Source organism: Tursiops truncatus, chromosome 1, assembly GCF_011762595.2.
Source record: "Tursiops truncatus isolate mTurTru1 chromosome 1, mTurTru1.mat.Y, whole genome shotgun sequence".
Classification (NCBI taxonomy): Eukaryota; Metazoa; Chordata; class Mammalia; order Artiodactyla; family Delphinidae; genus Tursiops; species Tursiops truncatus.
In genome coordinates, this window is record NC_047034.1 from 160,987,495 (window position 1) to 161,002,548 (window position 15,054).

The window sequence follows — 15,054 nt, forward strand, 5'->3', positions numbered from 1 at the left end:
ATCCACAAGGAGCACTTGGCAACTCGCCCTGTGCCATCTAAGTGCCGAATGGAGCTTCTTTTTTTTTTGATACCATATATATGTGTTAGCACACGGTATTTGTTTTTCCCTTTCTGACTTACTTCACTCTGTATGACAGACTCTAGGTCCATCCACCTCACTACAAATAACTCAGTTTCGTTTCTCTTTATGGCTGAGTAGTATTCCATTGTATGTATGTGCCACATCTTCTTTATCCATTCATCTGTCGATGGGCACTTAGGTTGTTCATTGCAGCACTATTTACAATAGCCAGGACATGGAGCTTTGCTTTTTCACATCACCACGTCCAAGGTTCTCGTCCTTCACCAGCAGGACGTCGCTCGGCCTGAACCTGTTGAAACCATAGGTTCCTCCAATTCCATCAACACCACCCAGCCTCCCACTGCCCTGGGAGCACCACAGCCTCTGGTTCTTTCTTCTCCCATTTCTTGGATGAGGCCCCCGAGGCTCACTGAAGGTCAGGACCCGTCTCAGTGCCCCTGAGAGTAGGAGGCCCGCGGACCAAGAGCCTTGGATGCCATCGTCCCTGCTCATGTCACCACATCACAAGGTAGGTTCTGCCCACATGAAGACACCGTTATTTCTGCACTGGCCTCAGCCCTGGGGGTGTCTATTAAGCCCCTGTCCAGCAGAGGCCGCTGGGAGAGGCCAGCGGGAGCCCAGTGACAGGGAGCAGCCAGGCCCCGCTCTCAATTAGGGCTTTGCAAATGGCCTTAGCGTCTGTCAAAGTCACGGCTCCATCTCCTGGGTGCCCGGGATATATAACATGTCCCAATCAGGGCCAATAGGCAGCCGGGCCCTCCGTATTTGTGGAAATCCTATTTACTGGAGTGGGGCGGGCGGGGGCTTCTACCCCACATCTGCTCTGCCCGTGGCCCTGGGCAGAGTCAGGCTGGACCATTCATCTTCTTGTGCTCCAGGCAGCCTTGTCTGAGAGGCCACTGCCTCTGACACATTTCACAGCACTTGAAAATCAGCACCCAGGCCACAGATCACCCATTTGGTGTTGTATCAAGGGATCGTCTGGCTTTCAACGCCACCCGACAGGCACAGAGCAGAGCAGTTAAAGGCCCGGGCTTTGGAGTCAGCCCAGCGTGCGTTCAAGTTCAAGTCCGGGCTCTGCCGTGCAATGGCTGTGACTTTAGGTGAGGAAATGCCTCCCTCAGCCTCCGTCTCCTCACCTCTAAAATGAAGGGGTAGTGGCCCCTACTTTGAAAAGCTGTTGTGTGGATTAAGTAAGAGACAAAGCCTGCAGGTGCTCAGCGACAGGCAATGGTGATCACATTTACTATCCAGAGACTTCAGTATTATGGTAAGAGATGGCATTTACTAAGGGCCAGTAATGTCACCAGGGACTCTGCTAGTTTTTTAAACAATTTTATCTCCAGACTTCACAACCAATCCTGCAAGTAGGTAACGCTATGTCCATTCTCCAGATTAAGAAACTGAACCTGGGGTGGTTCGGGAACTTGAGCAAGGTCACCAGCTGGGGGGATGTGGGAGCTTAGCTTGTTGATTCTGGAGCTGGTTCTTCTCCTAATACACAACCCACCCTCCCAGCTCCTCTGAAAGGTCAAGTAAGGCCAGACAAACAGGCAGAACCACACCACCCTCCCTCCCTCCCTCACACCAACATTTCCTGAGCATCAGCTCCAAGTCCAGTACTTTGTTGAGAAGTGGATACACTCAGATGGACACAGAAACACTTCCTGCCCTTAAGGAACTCAGCACCTGATGAAGGGAGAAGCAGGGCCGCTGACCCACTGCACAGAACACATATGTATCAGTTAGCTTTTGCTGCATAACAAACAATCCACAAACTTACTGGCTTAAAAGAAAGAACAATTATCTCTTCCAGTTCTGGGAGTTGGTTGGGCAGTTTCTGCTACATTTAATCATATAAGTACACTCACCTGACAGGTCAGCCAGGCTGGAGGGCCCAAGATGGCCTCATTCACCACATGCTGGTTCTTCTCCACATGCCCTCAAATCTCCCAGTAGGCAAGACAGGTTTCATTACATGGCAGAGTGCCAAGAGGGCAAAATCAAAAGCTGCAATGCCCCTTGAGGTCTAGAAGCCAGAGCTCACTTGATGTCAATTCTGCCACATTCTGTTGGTCAAAGCAAGTTATACTCTATTGCTTGGCCAGTATCTATGACATACATTTGCGGCCCATCAGGTAAGGCTTAGTGGTCAGTTCAGAATGAGTGTGAGCGTGTTAGTTTGTGCCTTAGCTAACTGGGATCATAACTGTCTAAAAATTGTTTAATTCAGATTAAAGGATGTTGAATTACAAGGTCATTAGAATGGGTCATATCCTTTAACCAATGCAGAAACTGAGGCAGAGTCAGCCAGTGTGTGAACAGAATCAGTACATCACAGAGCCAGTCTTCATATGAAGAAACTGAGACCCAGAAACAGGAATTGTCTTCACCACGTCCTACAGCAAGTCTGTGACAGAGCCAGGAGTGACTCAGGGCCCTGCCAGCCAGGGCACTCCTCCTCCCACTGCACCCCCTGAGGAAGCCAGAGACTGGGAATGGGCTGGACTCAGGCAGCTGGACAATCATCCCCACGAGATATGTGTCTGCTCTGTCCTATCTCTGTTGTGTTTTAAATGGAGTTCTTTCTGCACACCTGGCACCACACAGGCACTTAACCACTACCTCATCTCATCATGATAGAATTGTCCCCATTTTACAGATGAGAAACCAAGGCCAGGAAAGGCAGCTGATTTGCCCAGGGTCTCACAGATGGTGGGGACCATCTGCCTGACACTGAAGCCTGAGCTTCCCATGCTGGATGCGAAGGAGCTCAACCTAGATCCAGGCCCCCAGGGGCTCTGTGGCCCTCGGAGGTCTCAGGATAAAGCCCCCTGTCTGAGTAAGTGCTCCAGAGGCTTGAGTGGAGACAGCAACAGCCAAGGTCCCTTGGAACCAGCTCTGCAAGTGGAAGGCCCCTGAACGATGCTCTGGTCCATGCCCCTCCCCCTATTTTATGGATGGACAATTCGAGGCCAGACCAGGGCCCTCCCGCCGCACTGGGAGGCTGGGGGCAGGTGAGCAGGCCCCAGTCAGGCTGGCCAGACACACATAAGGCTGCTCTGTGGCATTCAGAGAGCACGTTTATTTACAAAGCGCTTTACAAACATCAGCTTATGCCTCCCCACAGCCCCCTGCGAGGTAGGTCAGTAGTCATATCTACAGTTTACAGATGGGGAAATTGAGGCACGGAATGGGGGTGTGGCTTGCCCCATATTAAAGAGAACTTCCCACCCCCCCATCAAAAAATAAAATAAACAACAAAAGCATAGATCCTCCACCCCAAAATATACCTTCTTTCTCCAAACTCTAGAGGTGCTGAGCACCCCTGATTTAATAGCATCCCAGTGGCCAGCCTGACCAGAAGCCACAGGGACCTCAACCCCAGGGGCTGTCATTCAGCCTTGCAGATTGTCACTGACCCACGACCCGGCCAGTGAGGCCTGAAAGTTATAGGCAGTGGGGGCTGAGGTGACTTCATTCTGCAGACATTGGGTCAAGCAGGCAAGGGACCCCACACGGGACAGGGTAGGGATGGGCAGATCCCGGTTCGGGGAAGCTCAGAGCACATTCAGGGAAGCAGAAATGGAGGGTGGGTAGGGGTCATGAGCAAAATATCCCCGGGGCTGCAGGGAGGCAGCGGGTGGAGGAGGGAGCTGACGTTCCCCCTGGGAGGACAAGTCTGAAGTGCCCACTGGCAAATCAGGGCAGAGTCCAGTCTCCCCAGGACCCTCAGGGGCTGGGCCAGATGGGATGCTAGAGGCCAAGCCCCAGTGCACTCTCTACGCATGTCCAGCCAAGCTGGGTGGAAACCCTGGCCCAGCACTTGCTCTACAGGGCTTCACTCATCTCTGCCTAGGGCTGGGATGCAATCCAGGGGCCTGAGCCTGGGTCTCCCAGAGCCGGCAGTTCTGAGCCCGTCACTCTGCCGGGCAGCGCCAGGCCTCTCAGAAGGCCTGCAGGACCCCGCGGAGGTGGGCTGGGCTGCAGTCTTGCTAAGCTCCTCCTTGGCCCGCAGCGTACCCACGGAGGTGCTGAAAGACCCTGCCCACAGTGGAAGGGGGCACCAGGATGGCCCAGCGCCCACTCCAGTAATTTCCCTGTGAGGGCTACAGCTGAGCAGAGTTGGGGGTGCAGGTCTTCCATGTCAGTCCGGGATGGTGGGCCTGGCCCTGAGTGCGCAGTGGGTGCCCCAGGCCAGGGGACCCTGCTATCTTGACTCCAGTCCCTCCAGGTACTCCAGGGCCACATCATAGCAGAAGTGGTACTGATCCTGGGAGAGGGAGAGAAGGAATCACCAGCCTGGTCCCTCCCTAGTACCCTAGTACAGGGGCAAAGGGGCAAGCATGAGCCCTGCCCCATCGATGGGGAGAAGGGGAGAAATGGGGGTAACATTTTGGCACCAGAGGACTAGAACCCAAGGCCCAACTGTGGGGGCCAGATAAGGGAGAGGGGCGCTGCGGGGCCTGGCCGGGAGTGGACCGGGAAGTTGGAAGTGGCTGGACAAGGGGTACATGGCGCCTCACCAGGGTCTCCACCATATTGGGTTTGTAGTTTCTAAGCATTTTGGCAGCAAAGAAAACGTCTACCAGGTTGTGGCAGCGGATCATCTCCAGGACCGTGGCGCAGGCGCAGAAGGTGCCGCTGCGGCCGCCCCCATTTCTAAAGGAGAGACACGAAAGATTTGGGGCTGGGCTTGGTGGGTAGGGCAAACTCAAGGGTGAAGGGCAGGGCAGGGCCAGGGAATCCACAAGGGAGGGGCGGGGCAGGGAACCCAGATGGGAGGAGTCAGGGAGCCCAGAGGCAGCAGCAGGAAGAGAAGGTTAAGGGGATAACAGACTAGCATCCCAAGTGGAAGGTATCTAGGAAGGCAGAGCTTCCAAGAGAAACAGAGCAGATTCGAGAGAAAGGAGGCCAGACACACTCCAAGAGAAAGACACTGAGACAAAGCCAGCGACAGAAGAGGACTGCAAGGCAGCAAGCAAAAAACCAGAGAGCTGGAGAGAAAACAAACACTGGGCACACCAACCACCCCTAGTAACACAGATACACTCCCAGTCAGACCCATGGCCTCTCACACGGAGACCCTCCCATTCCCCCAGTCCCCAGCCCTCTCCCTCCACTGTTCCCTGTGACCTGGGGTGTGGGGTTCCTCTTGGGAGATGGGGGACGGACTAGGCCCTCTGTCCCTTTCTCAAGGGGTCTCTCCCACTAGAACCAAAAGCCCTCGAGGGTCACGCCCTGCCTGACTCAGCTCCCTGCCCCTGCCGCCCATGTGCCCAGCCTGACACAGGGAAGGGTAAGTGCTGAAAGCATGAAAACGTGGGAGGCAAAGAAGTGACTGCACCCAGATGTGAGTGAATAAACGAATCTGTGAATGAGGCATGTGAATGAATGAATGAAAAAAGCTACAGACAGACAGACATGAACAAAGACCAGAATTCCGTTGATTTGGAAAGTATGTTACCGTATCATGGGCTAAACTAACTATTCTGACAAGACTCTCTCTAATTAAATTGGCAAAGTCAAACGTCACACAGAGGGTACTGGGCGGGCGTTCAGGATTGAGTCCACACCCTGGAAAGTGACTGGGCTCCTCCATGGAAGGCAGGGCCAGCCTTGCCTGGCTGGGCAGAGTCCAGGCCGCGCTGTCTGGGAGCTCAGGGTTTGGGTGCCACAGCCCCGAGGCCCTCTCTCACACTGGCCTCTGCCCCGGTCCCGTGGGGCCCTGACCCCTCCTCCCAGCCGAGGGAGGGCCGGCACTCACAGGCAGTGTACGATGGTGCGCCCGTCCCCGCTCTCTGCCTGCCACTTGTCCAGCTCGGCCAACAGGCGCAGGAAGGCCTTCTTGGAGTCCGGCGTGTCCCGGTACGCAGACCAGCGCAGGAACTGGAAGTGTCGCACCAGCAGGTGCCCCTCCTGCAGCTGGGGGTGCGGGCAATCAGCCAGGGGACATGAGTGCCAAGGGTTGCACGGCCCCCTGGCGACCTCAAGAGGGTCATTCAAAGCCACTCAGCCCCCACCCAGGTTCTCATCCTGGAGCTCCCAGATCACTCACCCGAGAGATGTTCTGCACCCGGAAAACGCGGGTCACCAAGTCCTCGTCCGCTGCGCCTGACACGAACTCCACCTCCATGAGGCCATACTGCTGCCGGCCAGGCTCAGGCCAGTACTGCAGGCATGGCTGGGAGCGTGGGCAGAGGGGGCGGAGCAGAGCTGAGCTGAGCCGGCTGGGCAGCTGCCGCCCACGCCCACCCCCAGACTTGCACGCTTGCCCGGGGCCCACCATTCACTCCAGACTCACCTTCAGTTCCCCCCACATCCCACCGCTCACCCGTCAGACCGCAGTGCATGCCCGCCCCAGTGCGTTTGTACTGACACACTCAGGTTAGCCGAGGCAAACCCTTTATAGTGGTACACGGACACTCACTGCCGCGCCACGAGACAGCTACACCCAACACACTCGCCAGCACACACATCTACACGAAGTTGCCTTCTTCCAGGGACAGGCCTCAGATCACCCCCACCCACACCAGCAGCCCTGCCCCACGGCCCTCCAGCATCAGCTCACAGCCGTGAGGTGTCCCTGTGCTGCAACACAGCTCAGCACCCCGACTCCTGCCCCAAGATCGCTCTGTGCAGTCAGGGTCCTAAATGTACCCCCTCCAGGCCACAGACTCAAGACAGTGGAGGGACACAGGAGAAGCAGCCCACACACACGTACATACACGGGTCCTCTGGGCAGCTGGTCCAAGGCCCCAGCTTCTAGCAGCCTTCTAGCAAGGCTCTTCCTTTCTCTGGGCCCCAGTTTCTCCATCTGTGAAATGGTCCCTAGGCTCCTCCCAGACAACACCATGTTCCATCTGCCTCCCTCTCTGACCACGAAGAGAGGACACTACCTTCCTCCTTTGCCTGGGGCCTGGCAACTCCTTGCATTCAGGCCTTTACACGTGCTGCTCCCTCTCCATGGATCACTCATCTCCCACCTCTTCACCTAGTTAACTCTACCCTTCCTACACATCTCAGCTCAGATATTATCTCCTCCAGGAAGCCCTCCCTGATCAATCATCCCCCCAGGCTCTTGTGTGTCCCTGTGCCAGGTCCATGATAGCCCTCTCCTTCTGCTGTCATGATCAGTTTTTGTACCTGCTTACCCCTGGACCGTGAGATCTGGGAGGGGCCGTGTGTTCTTCTGTCTCCCCACCGGGCTGACAGGGAGTGGCCCGTGAGGAAAGGTGGTTGAATGAATGAGCAAATGGGTGACCAGTGAATGACATCTGTGTGAGACTCCCTATGGGCCCCTCGCCTCCATCTGAGCAAGGGCAGGTCCTTGCCACATGGGATTCCCTGTCCAGGTGCTGGAGCCCATTACCCTGCAGTTCTAGGTCATTTATACCAAGCGCCTGACTTGCAAAGAACCCAGTTAACCATCTTCCCCAGGCAGCCATTAAGAGGCTGTCATGCTCATTTTACAGCAAATCTTCCTGGGCCTCCTGGGATGGGGACCTGGGGAGAGCGGGGGCCCAGAGATCTAGAGAAGATGGTCATGCAGGGTGGAAGGCTGGGCGTCTGTACCTCCCAGGAGTTCCAGCTTTGGGAGCCCTGAAAGGAAATGAGGGTAGCTGCCCCTAGGCTGAATTCACTGACCAGTGTCTGGACCAACCTCAGAAGCGACTGTCACCCTCATCATCTCCATCCCTGCCATGTACCGAGCACCTGCTATGTGCCGGGCATGACACAGTGCTAAGCATACATCTCACATGGTCCTGACAATAACCCCTGAGAGAACAGGTGCTGTGATAGCCCCCATTTCACAGAGAAGGAAGCTGAGGCTCAGAGAGGTAGATCAACTTACCCTAGATCAAACAGTCGGAAGGTAAGGAGGCTGGAATTTTACTCTGCCTCAAAGGCCCCCATCATGAGCAGTTTCGCTGAGTGACTGAAAAAGCAGAGGCTCTGGGAGGAGGCAGCCCAGGGTAGGGGGCACAGCTCTGCCACTGCCCAGCTATGTGACCTTGGAGAAGTCACTTCACCTCTCTGGGTCTTAATTTTCTCACCTGAAGCCCATAAGCAGAGTCCCTGGCATACATCAGATGCTCCGTAAAGAACAGCTATTTTTCTCTAGTCTGAGCCTCGTTTTACAGACAAGGAAACTGAGGCTCTGGGAGGAAGTAGGACACATCTAAGGTCCCTACTCAGCAAGTAGGTGGCAGAGCTGGGTTCCAACCACTGACTTTTGAGATGTGCCCTTGAATACACTGAGGTCCTAGGCTGCAGGTAGCCAGCCTGCCCGGCCAGCAGGGCCCTCACCCAGGCGGAGTTGGACTGGTGCAGCTGGTTGAGCATGACGATGGAGGTGCACCCGTAGTCGTAGACCAGCCGCCAGAAGTCAGGCGTGGTGCTCTGCAGCGGGTGCAGGGTCACGATGAAGGCTGCGCTCCGCGTGTAGCTCTGCAGGGAAACCAGAACTCAGTGCCCCGACATTGCCAAGCCTCTGCAACAGACTGTCCTCCTGCCCTGCCCACCACAGCTCTGCCCCCAAAGGACCAGGCTGCCTCCAAGGGCCCAATTTGGAGGCTGGCCAGCAACTGAGGCCTCAGTTGATGGGGTGAGCCCCCAGACCTCTAATGCCCAAGCCCATGGCCCCCAGGAGCTAAAGGGCAAAAGGTTCCCAATGGGTGGCAATGAGAGCTTGGGCATGGTAGGCAGAGGCTGGCCAAGCTTGCTCCCTGCCTCAGTGCCTTTGCACCTGCTATTCCTGTTGCCAGGAACAAATTTCCCAAGCGTATACATGGCTCTCTCCCTCACTTCTTTCTGGTCTTTGCTTAACTTCACCTCTTCAAAGTGGCCCTCCTTACGAACTCATTAAAAATTGCCACACACATACCCCAAGACCCACATTAAATACTTCTTCTGCCTGGTTGTTTTTTGTAGAAATTACCAGCGACTGACATTCCATTGCATATTTGTTTGTTGACTGTCTCAACCCATTCCCCAAATACAAGGTTCAGGAGGGCAGAGATTCCAGGGTGTGGTCTGTGCCCAGAACTTTGTAAGGGTTCAATAAATATTTTTGAATAAATAAATAGCTAGGTCCCTTCCAACTCCACGGATCAAAGGTCTGACACCCCAACCCAGGACCCCAGACCAGTGACCGGTACTGACTCTGTTCCCTGCTCCCAACCTGGCCCCTCCAGGTGGGCTGGCACCAGCCTTCCCCCCTTTCAGTGCCCCAGCCCCAAGTCTCCTCCTGGTGCCCTGCCTTGACCCACCTGTGCCATGTCCCCCTTCCTCTCCTGATGCTCTTCTCTTCCGACCCCCTCCCCAGGGCTCACTGAAGGCTCCCTGACTGCCAGCTCCTGAAGGCCAGGCCCAGCCAGGCTCCAAACCTCAGGCCTGGGCACCCAGTGGAGCTCCCTGCAGAGTTAACCACCCGCAACAGACCCCAGCTGGCCCCAAGATTAGCTCACTCAACCCAAGCATCAGGGCCTCCTGGCTCCTGGGACTCATGGTTCACGAGGCAAAAGGCTTTGCGTGGCTGGGATCAAGTGCGTGAGATATCATGGCCCCAGGGAAGCTTCGTCACCTTACTCGCCCATTCCCATCCAAGGCCAGGGAGCCAGTGTGACCCTCTCCAGCTCAGAGACTCTCAGGACCTCAGAGAGCCTCCTTTCCATCCCCCCATGTGCAGATGGGCACGCTGAGGCCAAAGAGCAAGCTGAGAGGGAGGCCACAGATTCCTACGTCCCCATCCAAAGCTCGCCAGCACCCTCTGCCTCCTCTCCAGGGCCCCGGCCCCCTCTCCCTTCACTCCCTGCAGTGGCTGGGGCCACTCCCCCACTTGCCTTCAGCTCGCTCCAGGAAGCCCCTGGGAAGCAAGTGTGGGAGCTTTCCCTCCTTAGAGAAACCCCACTGTCCCCTGCACCTGCGTGCCAAGGGGCCCTGGCCAGGAACTGGGCCAAGAAAGGCCCATCTCCCTCGTCCCTGCTGTAGGGGACCTCCCTCCCCTCAGCTCTCATTTCCACGTGGAGGTACGTCCAGTGGTGACACACCTGGCCTCGGCCCACCTTCATGCACTCCTCCCATGGGCAAGTTTGGGATGAGGACGGAGCGCGCTGAGCTTGGCCCCTTCCCTGCTTTTTCCAGGCCAGCCCGTCCTGTCCTCAGAAGGTGTGCATTCAACTGCTGCTGCACCCTCCCACAGGAAAGGCCTATCCCTGATGTAGGGGGCATGAGTGGGGCTGTGGCTGGACAGCTGTGGCCAGGAGGACCGGTCTGCCTGCCTGAGGGGTGAAGGAGCAGCCAGTCCACTTAGCCATATCGCTGAAGTCACATTCTCCAGTGTCACTGGCTTTCTTAAAACGGTAACATTTTACCTCCACCTGTCTGGCCCCTACACCTCTCTCTCAACTGGGTCCAGTTGGGGAAGGAGTGAGGGGATACTCCCAGACTCATCCCCCTCAGGTAGCAGCACCTGGGAGTTATTCACTGGACCCTAAAGCCCCTGGTCTGCTTGCAATGCCCAGTAAAGGCGGTGGAGCCCCCTGAGCTGGGAGCAAGGGAAGGGGCTCCTAAACAGCTCCTGAGCCCTCAGACCAATACCAGGCTGGGCCAGGGAACAAGTCACTACTCCAGGCCAGGTCCTGGGCAGGCTCTAGCTCGACCACCCCAAGACAAGCTCCCCTGGCTCCAGATATCAAATCTCAAGTCCCAACCCCAAACCCTCCCAGCCTCCCCAGTCAAAGCCCTCGAATCACTCATCCTACCCCAGGCTCTGCTGGGCCTGACCCTGGAGACAGCCCTGTCTGAACTCCACCACCCAGACTTCTATTCAGGCCAGGGGTAATACCTGAAGGGGGCACTGGCTTAAGTGCCCTGAATGGAAGATCCTTGGGGGAAGGAGGACCACACAATGGGCCTGGTCCCAAGAAAGGCAGAGGGTCCCCCTAATCAGAGCCCTCAGCTCTGTCCCCCTGGCTCCTGGACCTTCCCAGATGCTGCTGGGTGGGAGAGTCCCAGAGCCCACCCCACCCCCGTGGGCACCCCCGTGCCCTCACATCTGTCAGGGCTGCATTGATGTAGTTGTTGGGGTCACCATCGGTGGAGATGAGGAAGGGCAGGCAGCGGTCAGGCGGCAGGACGTCCATGCTGCGGTTCTTGTCCCGGTTCCGGGGCAGCAGGGCGATGCTGCACTCCTCCACATCCAGCGGCGGCGTGACCGAGTTCAGCGTCTACAAGGAGTGGGGAGAGGAAAGGGAGGTGACTCCTGTGTTTGTGGGGCCTCCTCCCAGCCCCATGAAGGAGATGGGGCTGGCTTATTAGGCCCATTTAATGGATGGAGAAACTGAGGTCCAGAGGGAAGGGAGAGAGGGAAGGACACAGGCTCCCTGTGTCCAGGATGCCAGGGCCTGGACAGAGCTCTGGGGACTGGAGTCTGCCTGCTCAGCACCTGTGTAACTTTAGACAAGCTACTGTATCTCTCAGCCTCATTTTCCCTCAACTGTAAAATGGGATAATAATATGCCAACCTCACGGGGCTGCTGGGAGGATAAGTGAGATAATATCAAGCCTGGCACAGGCACAGCTTTCAATACACAGATGGCGCCATGAGGGTCATTACCAGGTGCTTGCAAGGAGCTAAGCCCGGAAACCCCATATCTTCCACAAAGCAGACTCCAGGGACTGACACAGGTGGTCACCTTCCTCCATCATGGCCCTGTCAAGGGACACCTGGCACAATAGCAAGCCAGGGACTCTGGGTCACCTCCCCTACCCTCCCGCCTTCATGCCTCATGCATCCTGATTCGCCGGGTCTCCATTTCTTCTCTTATTCTTGGGGCTCCCTACCAGGGAACCCAGTCTCTCATGGTCCTCAGGGCTCAACATCCTTCTCCAGGAATCACAGAGAACATTTCCTGTGACATCACTCTATGCCCGTCCTAGAGCGCCAGGCCCCCGGCATGTACCACCAAACCCTCACGGGAACCTTGGAGTAGAAAGGACATCTGGGGTCTCTCTGTACCCAGTGACCATGCTCAAACTTCTCTGGCGAACCAGCCTTCTCCCACCTCAGTCATGTGACATGGTGAGACTGGCCCTGCCCCGAGAACCAGGCCTAGGCCGATCTGTGTGCTCCATCTCTCTGGTCCCAGTGATCAGCTCAGAAATGGGCACATGAGAGTCTGGTTGGGACTTTTATTGGGGCCGTTGGGAGCATGAACTGCCCTCTTCCAGAGTCTTCTGACGGCAAAGATAACATAAGCCTGACACCGTGAGGGGCCAGAGTGTGGGTCTGAGAATGAAGCCAAAAACAGAAGAAAGCAGAACCAAAAATGGACACAGACTAAATCCTGGCATCATCACTTGAACCCCTGGATCCAGCCATAACTAAAGCTGCACCACCCTCAGACTTTTCAGTTACAAGAGCCACTGAGCTGGACTTTTATCACCTGCAACCAGAAGAATCCTAATGACTACAAGGACTGCAAGGACAATATTAACTATCTTTCTTTTCTGGGTAAGAGAACTGTGGTTTAGAGAGGTCAAGTGATTCGTTCAAGGTTATTCACAGCTCTTAACTAGGTAAGGCAGGATTTGAACCCAGGTTTATCTGACTCCAAAGCCTGGGCTCTTAATTTCTTAGATGCACCACCTCCTCCACTGTCTCTAAGTCCTTCCTAGTAACCCAGCTCTGTGCATCCTGCTTGGCCCTCGGTGACTCCTACAGCACTGAGGACCTCCCAATACTACACACACACACACTCACATACTCATAAACCACACCTATACACATACACTCGTGCCCCACCTGGAACTCCTCCCGCAGCTGGGAGGAATTACTCTGAGGGTCAATGCGGATCATCTCCTTATAGGTGGCCTTGAATTCGCTGACAGGGATGGTGGTCTCCCCACACAGGCAGGCCTCCAGGATTGCATCATGGATAAAGATGTACTGCTCCTGGAGCAGGAGACAAGAATATGAGGAACCAGGAGAGGAGCAGAAGGTAGAGATTTTAAGGTTGAGGGGGGAGGCAAGCTCATGTTTGAGGCTGGGTTGCTCTGAGGTGGAGTCCAACCACCTGTTACTACAGGTTGGACCCACTGTACCTGAAACAACCTTCAGGGATGTTTGCTCACTTATCTCATATTTCATCCCCATAATAACCCGATGAGAAGCTCTGAAGGTGAGGGGACAGCCCAGGGTCACACGTCTAGTGAGGAGACAAACCCAGTAAGCATTATGCCTTGACTGTAGAACCTATGACCTTGGCGCAGTGCCGTCTGACCTCACCCAACTGAACACAGTGGAGCTGAGTTTGGGAAGACCCTAAGAGGCTGGCCGACCAAGTTCAGGGATGGGAAAGAACAAGGGGACATCCTAGGACACCCTTCTGACACACTCCACCGGCTTCAAGCTCCTGAACGAGGGACACTCCTGCTGGAGGGGAAGCGGGGAGAGGGCTGCAACCCCACCTCAGTCTGGATCATGTTGACGCGCCGGGAGCAGAGGGTCTTCACGCAGTTGTAAATGTCCACGACCCCCTCACACTCCGCCATGTCCAGCATCACATCCAGAACGATGTAGCAACCTGTGCGGCCAGTGCCCGCGCTGGGGAGAGAGCGGCCCAGGCCAGGTCAGGACCTTGGGGAGGAAGCCCGGGACCAAGCAGAAGAAGAGAAGAGGGTGCCTGGGGCCCCTGGCCATATCTACACCACACAGGGGGTGGGGGATACAGGAGGAGCCAGACACAAGGCTGCTTGGAAGAGTTCCGGTGAAATGTGATAGAGGACAGAGTGGGGGCTGGGCCTTGGGGAAGGAGAGGAAAGAAAGGGTAGGGAGAATGCAGATGTGAAACCAGCCCAACTTAGCAGCTGTGACTGGGGGAGAGGAACAAAGGCGCTGCTCAGAGAACATTAATCCAAGAATGTTCTGGTCTCCTGGATGCCCCAAAATCTCCTGCACATCCTTCAAAGCCCTACGCACTCAAACCCTCTCACATACTCAGTGGATCCTCCAGCAGATGTCATGCTTTTGAGCTCCCAGAGCAATCTGGGTGGACTTTTATCAAAACCTTCCTTCCTGCTCCGTGGTCACTGTTTAGGTGGCTGTCTCCCTCACCAACTGGGAGCTCCTTGAGAGCTGGGCTGGGTCGGGCCCAATTCTGGGGTCCTCACATTCAGCACCAGGTTGAGCAGAGTTGAGAGGAGGGGGGAGGACAAAGATGACACCAAGATCTCACGCTTGAAAATGGCAGCAGCAACGTGTCAGCCACAGAGACACACGGCCACCGGGTCTCCCGTACGCCGCTGCGGGGGGCTTGAATTAGTGCAACGACTCTGGAAAACTGTCTGTAGTACCTAGTAAGGCTGAACATTCGCACAGAGCAATTCCACTCCTACGAACATACCTCCCTGGAAGGTGTGTGTGTGTCGGCCAAAAGGCATGTAACAGAATGTCCTTAGTAGCACTATTCATGACAGCTCAAAGCCGGAAATGCCTGTCCATGGCATTTCCATGGCAGAGTGGATAAACACATTGTGGTTTATTCACCCAGTGGAACAGGATACAACATGGATGAACCTTATAAACATACGGTTAAGGGAAAGTCAGATTCCGAAGTGCACCTGATGCATGGTTCCATTTACACAAAGTTCAAGAGCATGCAAAATGAATCTGTGGTTTAGAAGTCAGGACAGTGATTGCCCTGGAAGGGAGGATGGGGATACAGAGCAGAAGGGGGCTCCAGGGGCACACTTGCTCAAAGGAAGCAAATGGATCTCAGTCCTGCCTGGCGCCTCGCCAGCCCCTCACCCCCTCCATGTCTCCAGCGCCCCCTCGGCATCTGAGAGAAGGGCCTCCCCAGGTCTTGGGGAGCACACGAGGGTGCCAACCCCAGAGCCAAAGCTCAAAGGGCAAAGGGCCCCTGGGGGTCATTCTCCCCTGTCCTCTGTCTCTGAGCAGGAAGGACC

General features: G+C 55.7%; 1 protein-coding gene across 4 annotated transcripts in view; it reads right to left on the reverse strand.

Moving 5' to 3' along the window:
• Positions 1-3,149: 3,149 nt before the first annotated feature.
• The window catches only part of PTPRU (protein tyrosine phosphatase receptor type U), an 84,205-nt gene continuing 72,300 nt past the window's right edge, over positions 3,150-15,054 (reverse strand). For 3 of the 4 annotated variants that reach the window (XM_073793143.1, XM_073793136.1, XM_033839240.2), the window contains 8 exons: positions 13,558-13,693; positions 12,893-13,042; positions 11,142-11,315; positions 8,395-8,535; positions 6,143-6,268; positions 5,852-6,009; positions 4,611-4,746; positions 3,150-4,357 (listed from right to left, as the gene is read on the reverse strand). In XM_073793143.1, the coding sequence (XP_073649244.1) occupies positions 4,295-4,357; positions 4,611-4,746; positions 5,852-6,009; positions 6,143-6,268; positions 8,395-8,535; positions 11,142-11,315; positions 12,893-13,042; positions 13,558-13,693 (1,084 nt within the window). In that variant the 3' untranslated portion in view covers positions 3,150-4,294. The remainder of the gene's footprint in view (positions 4,358-4,610; positions 4,747-5,851; positions 6,010-6,142; positions 6,269-8,394; positions 8,536-11,141; positions 11,316-12,892; positions 13,043-13,557; positions 13,694-15,054) is intronic. The other variant, XM_033839247.2, reaches the window with a different exon arrangement.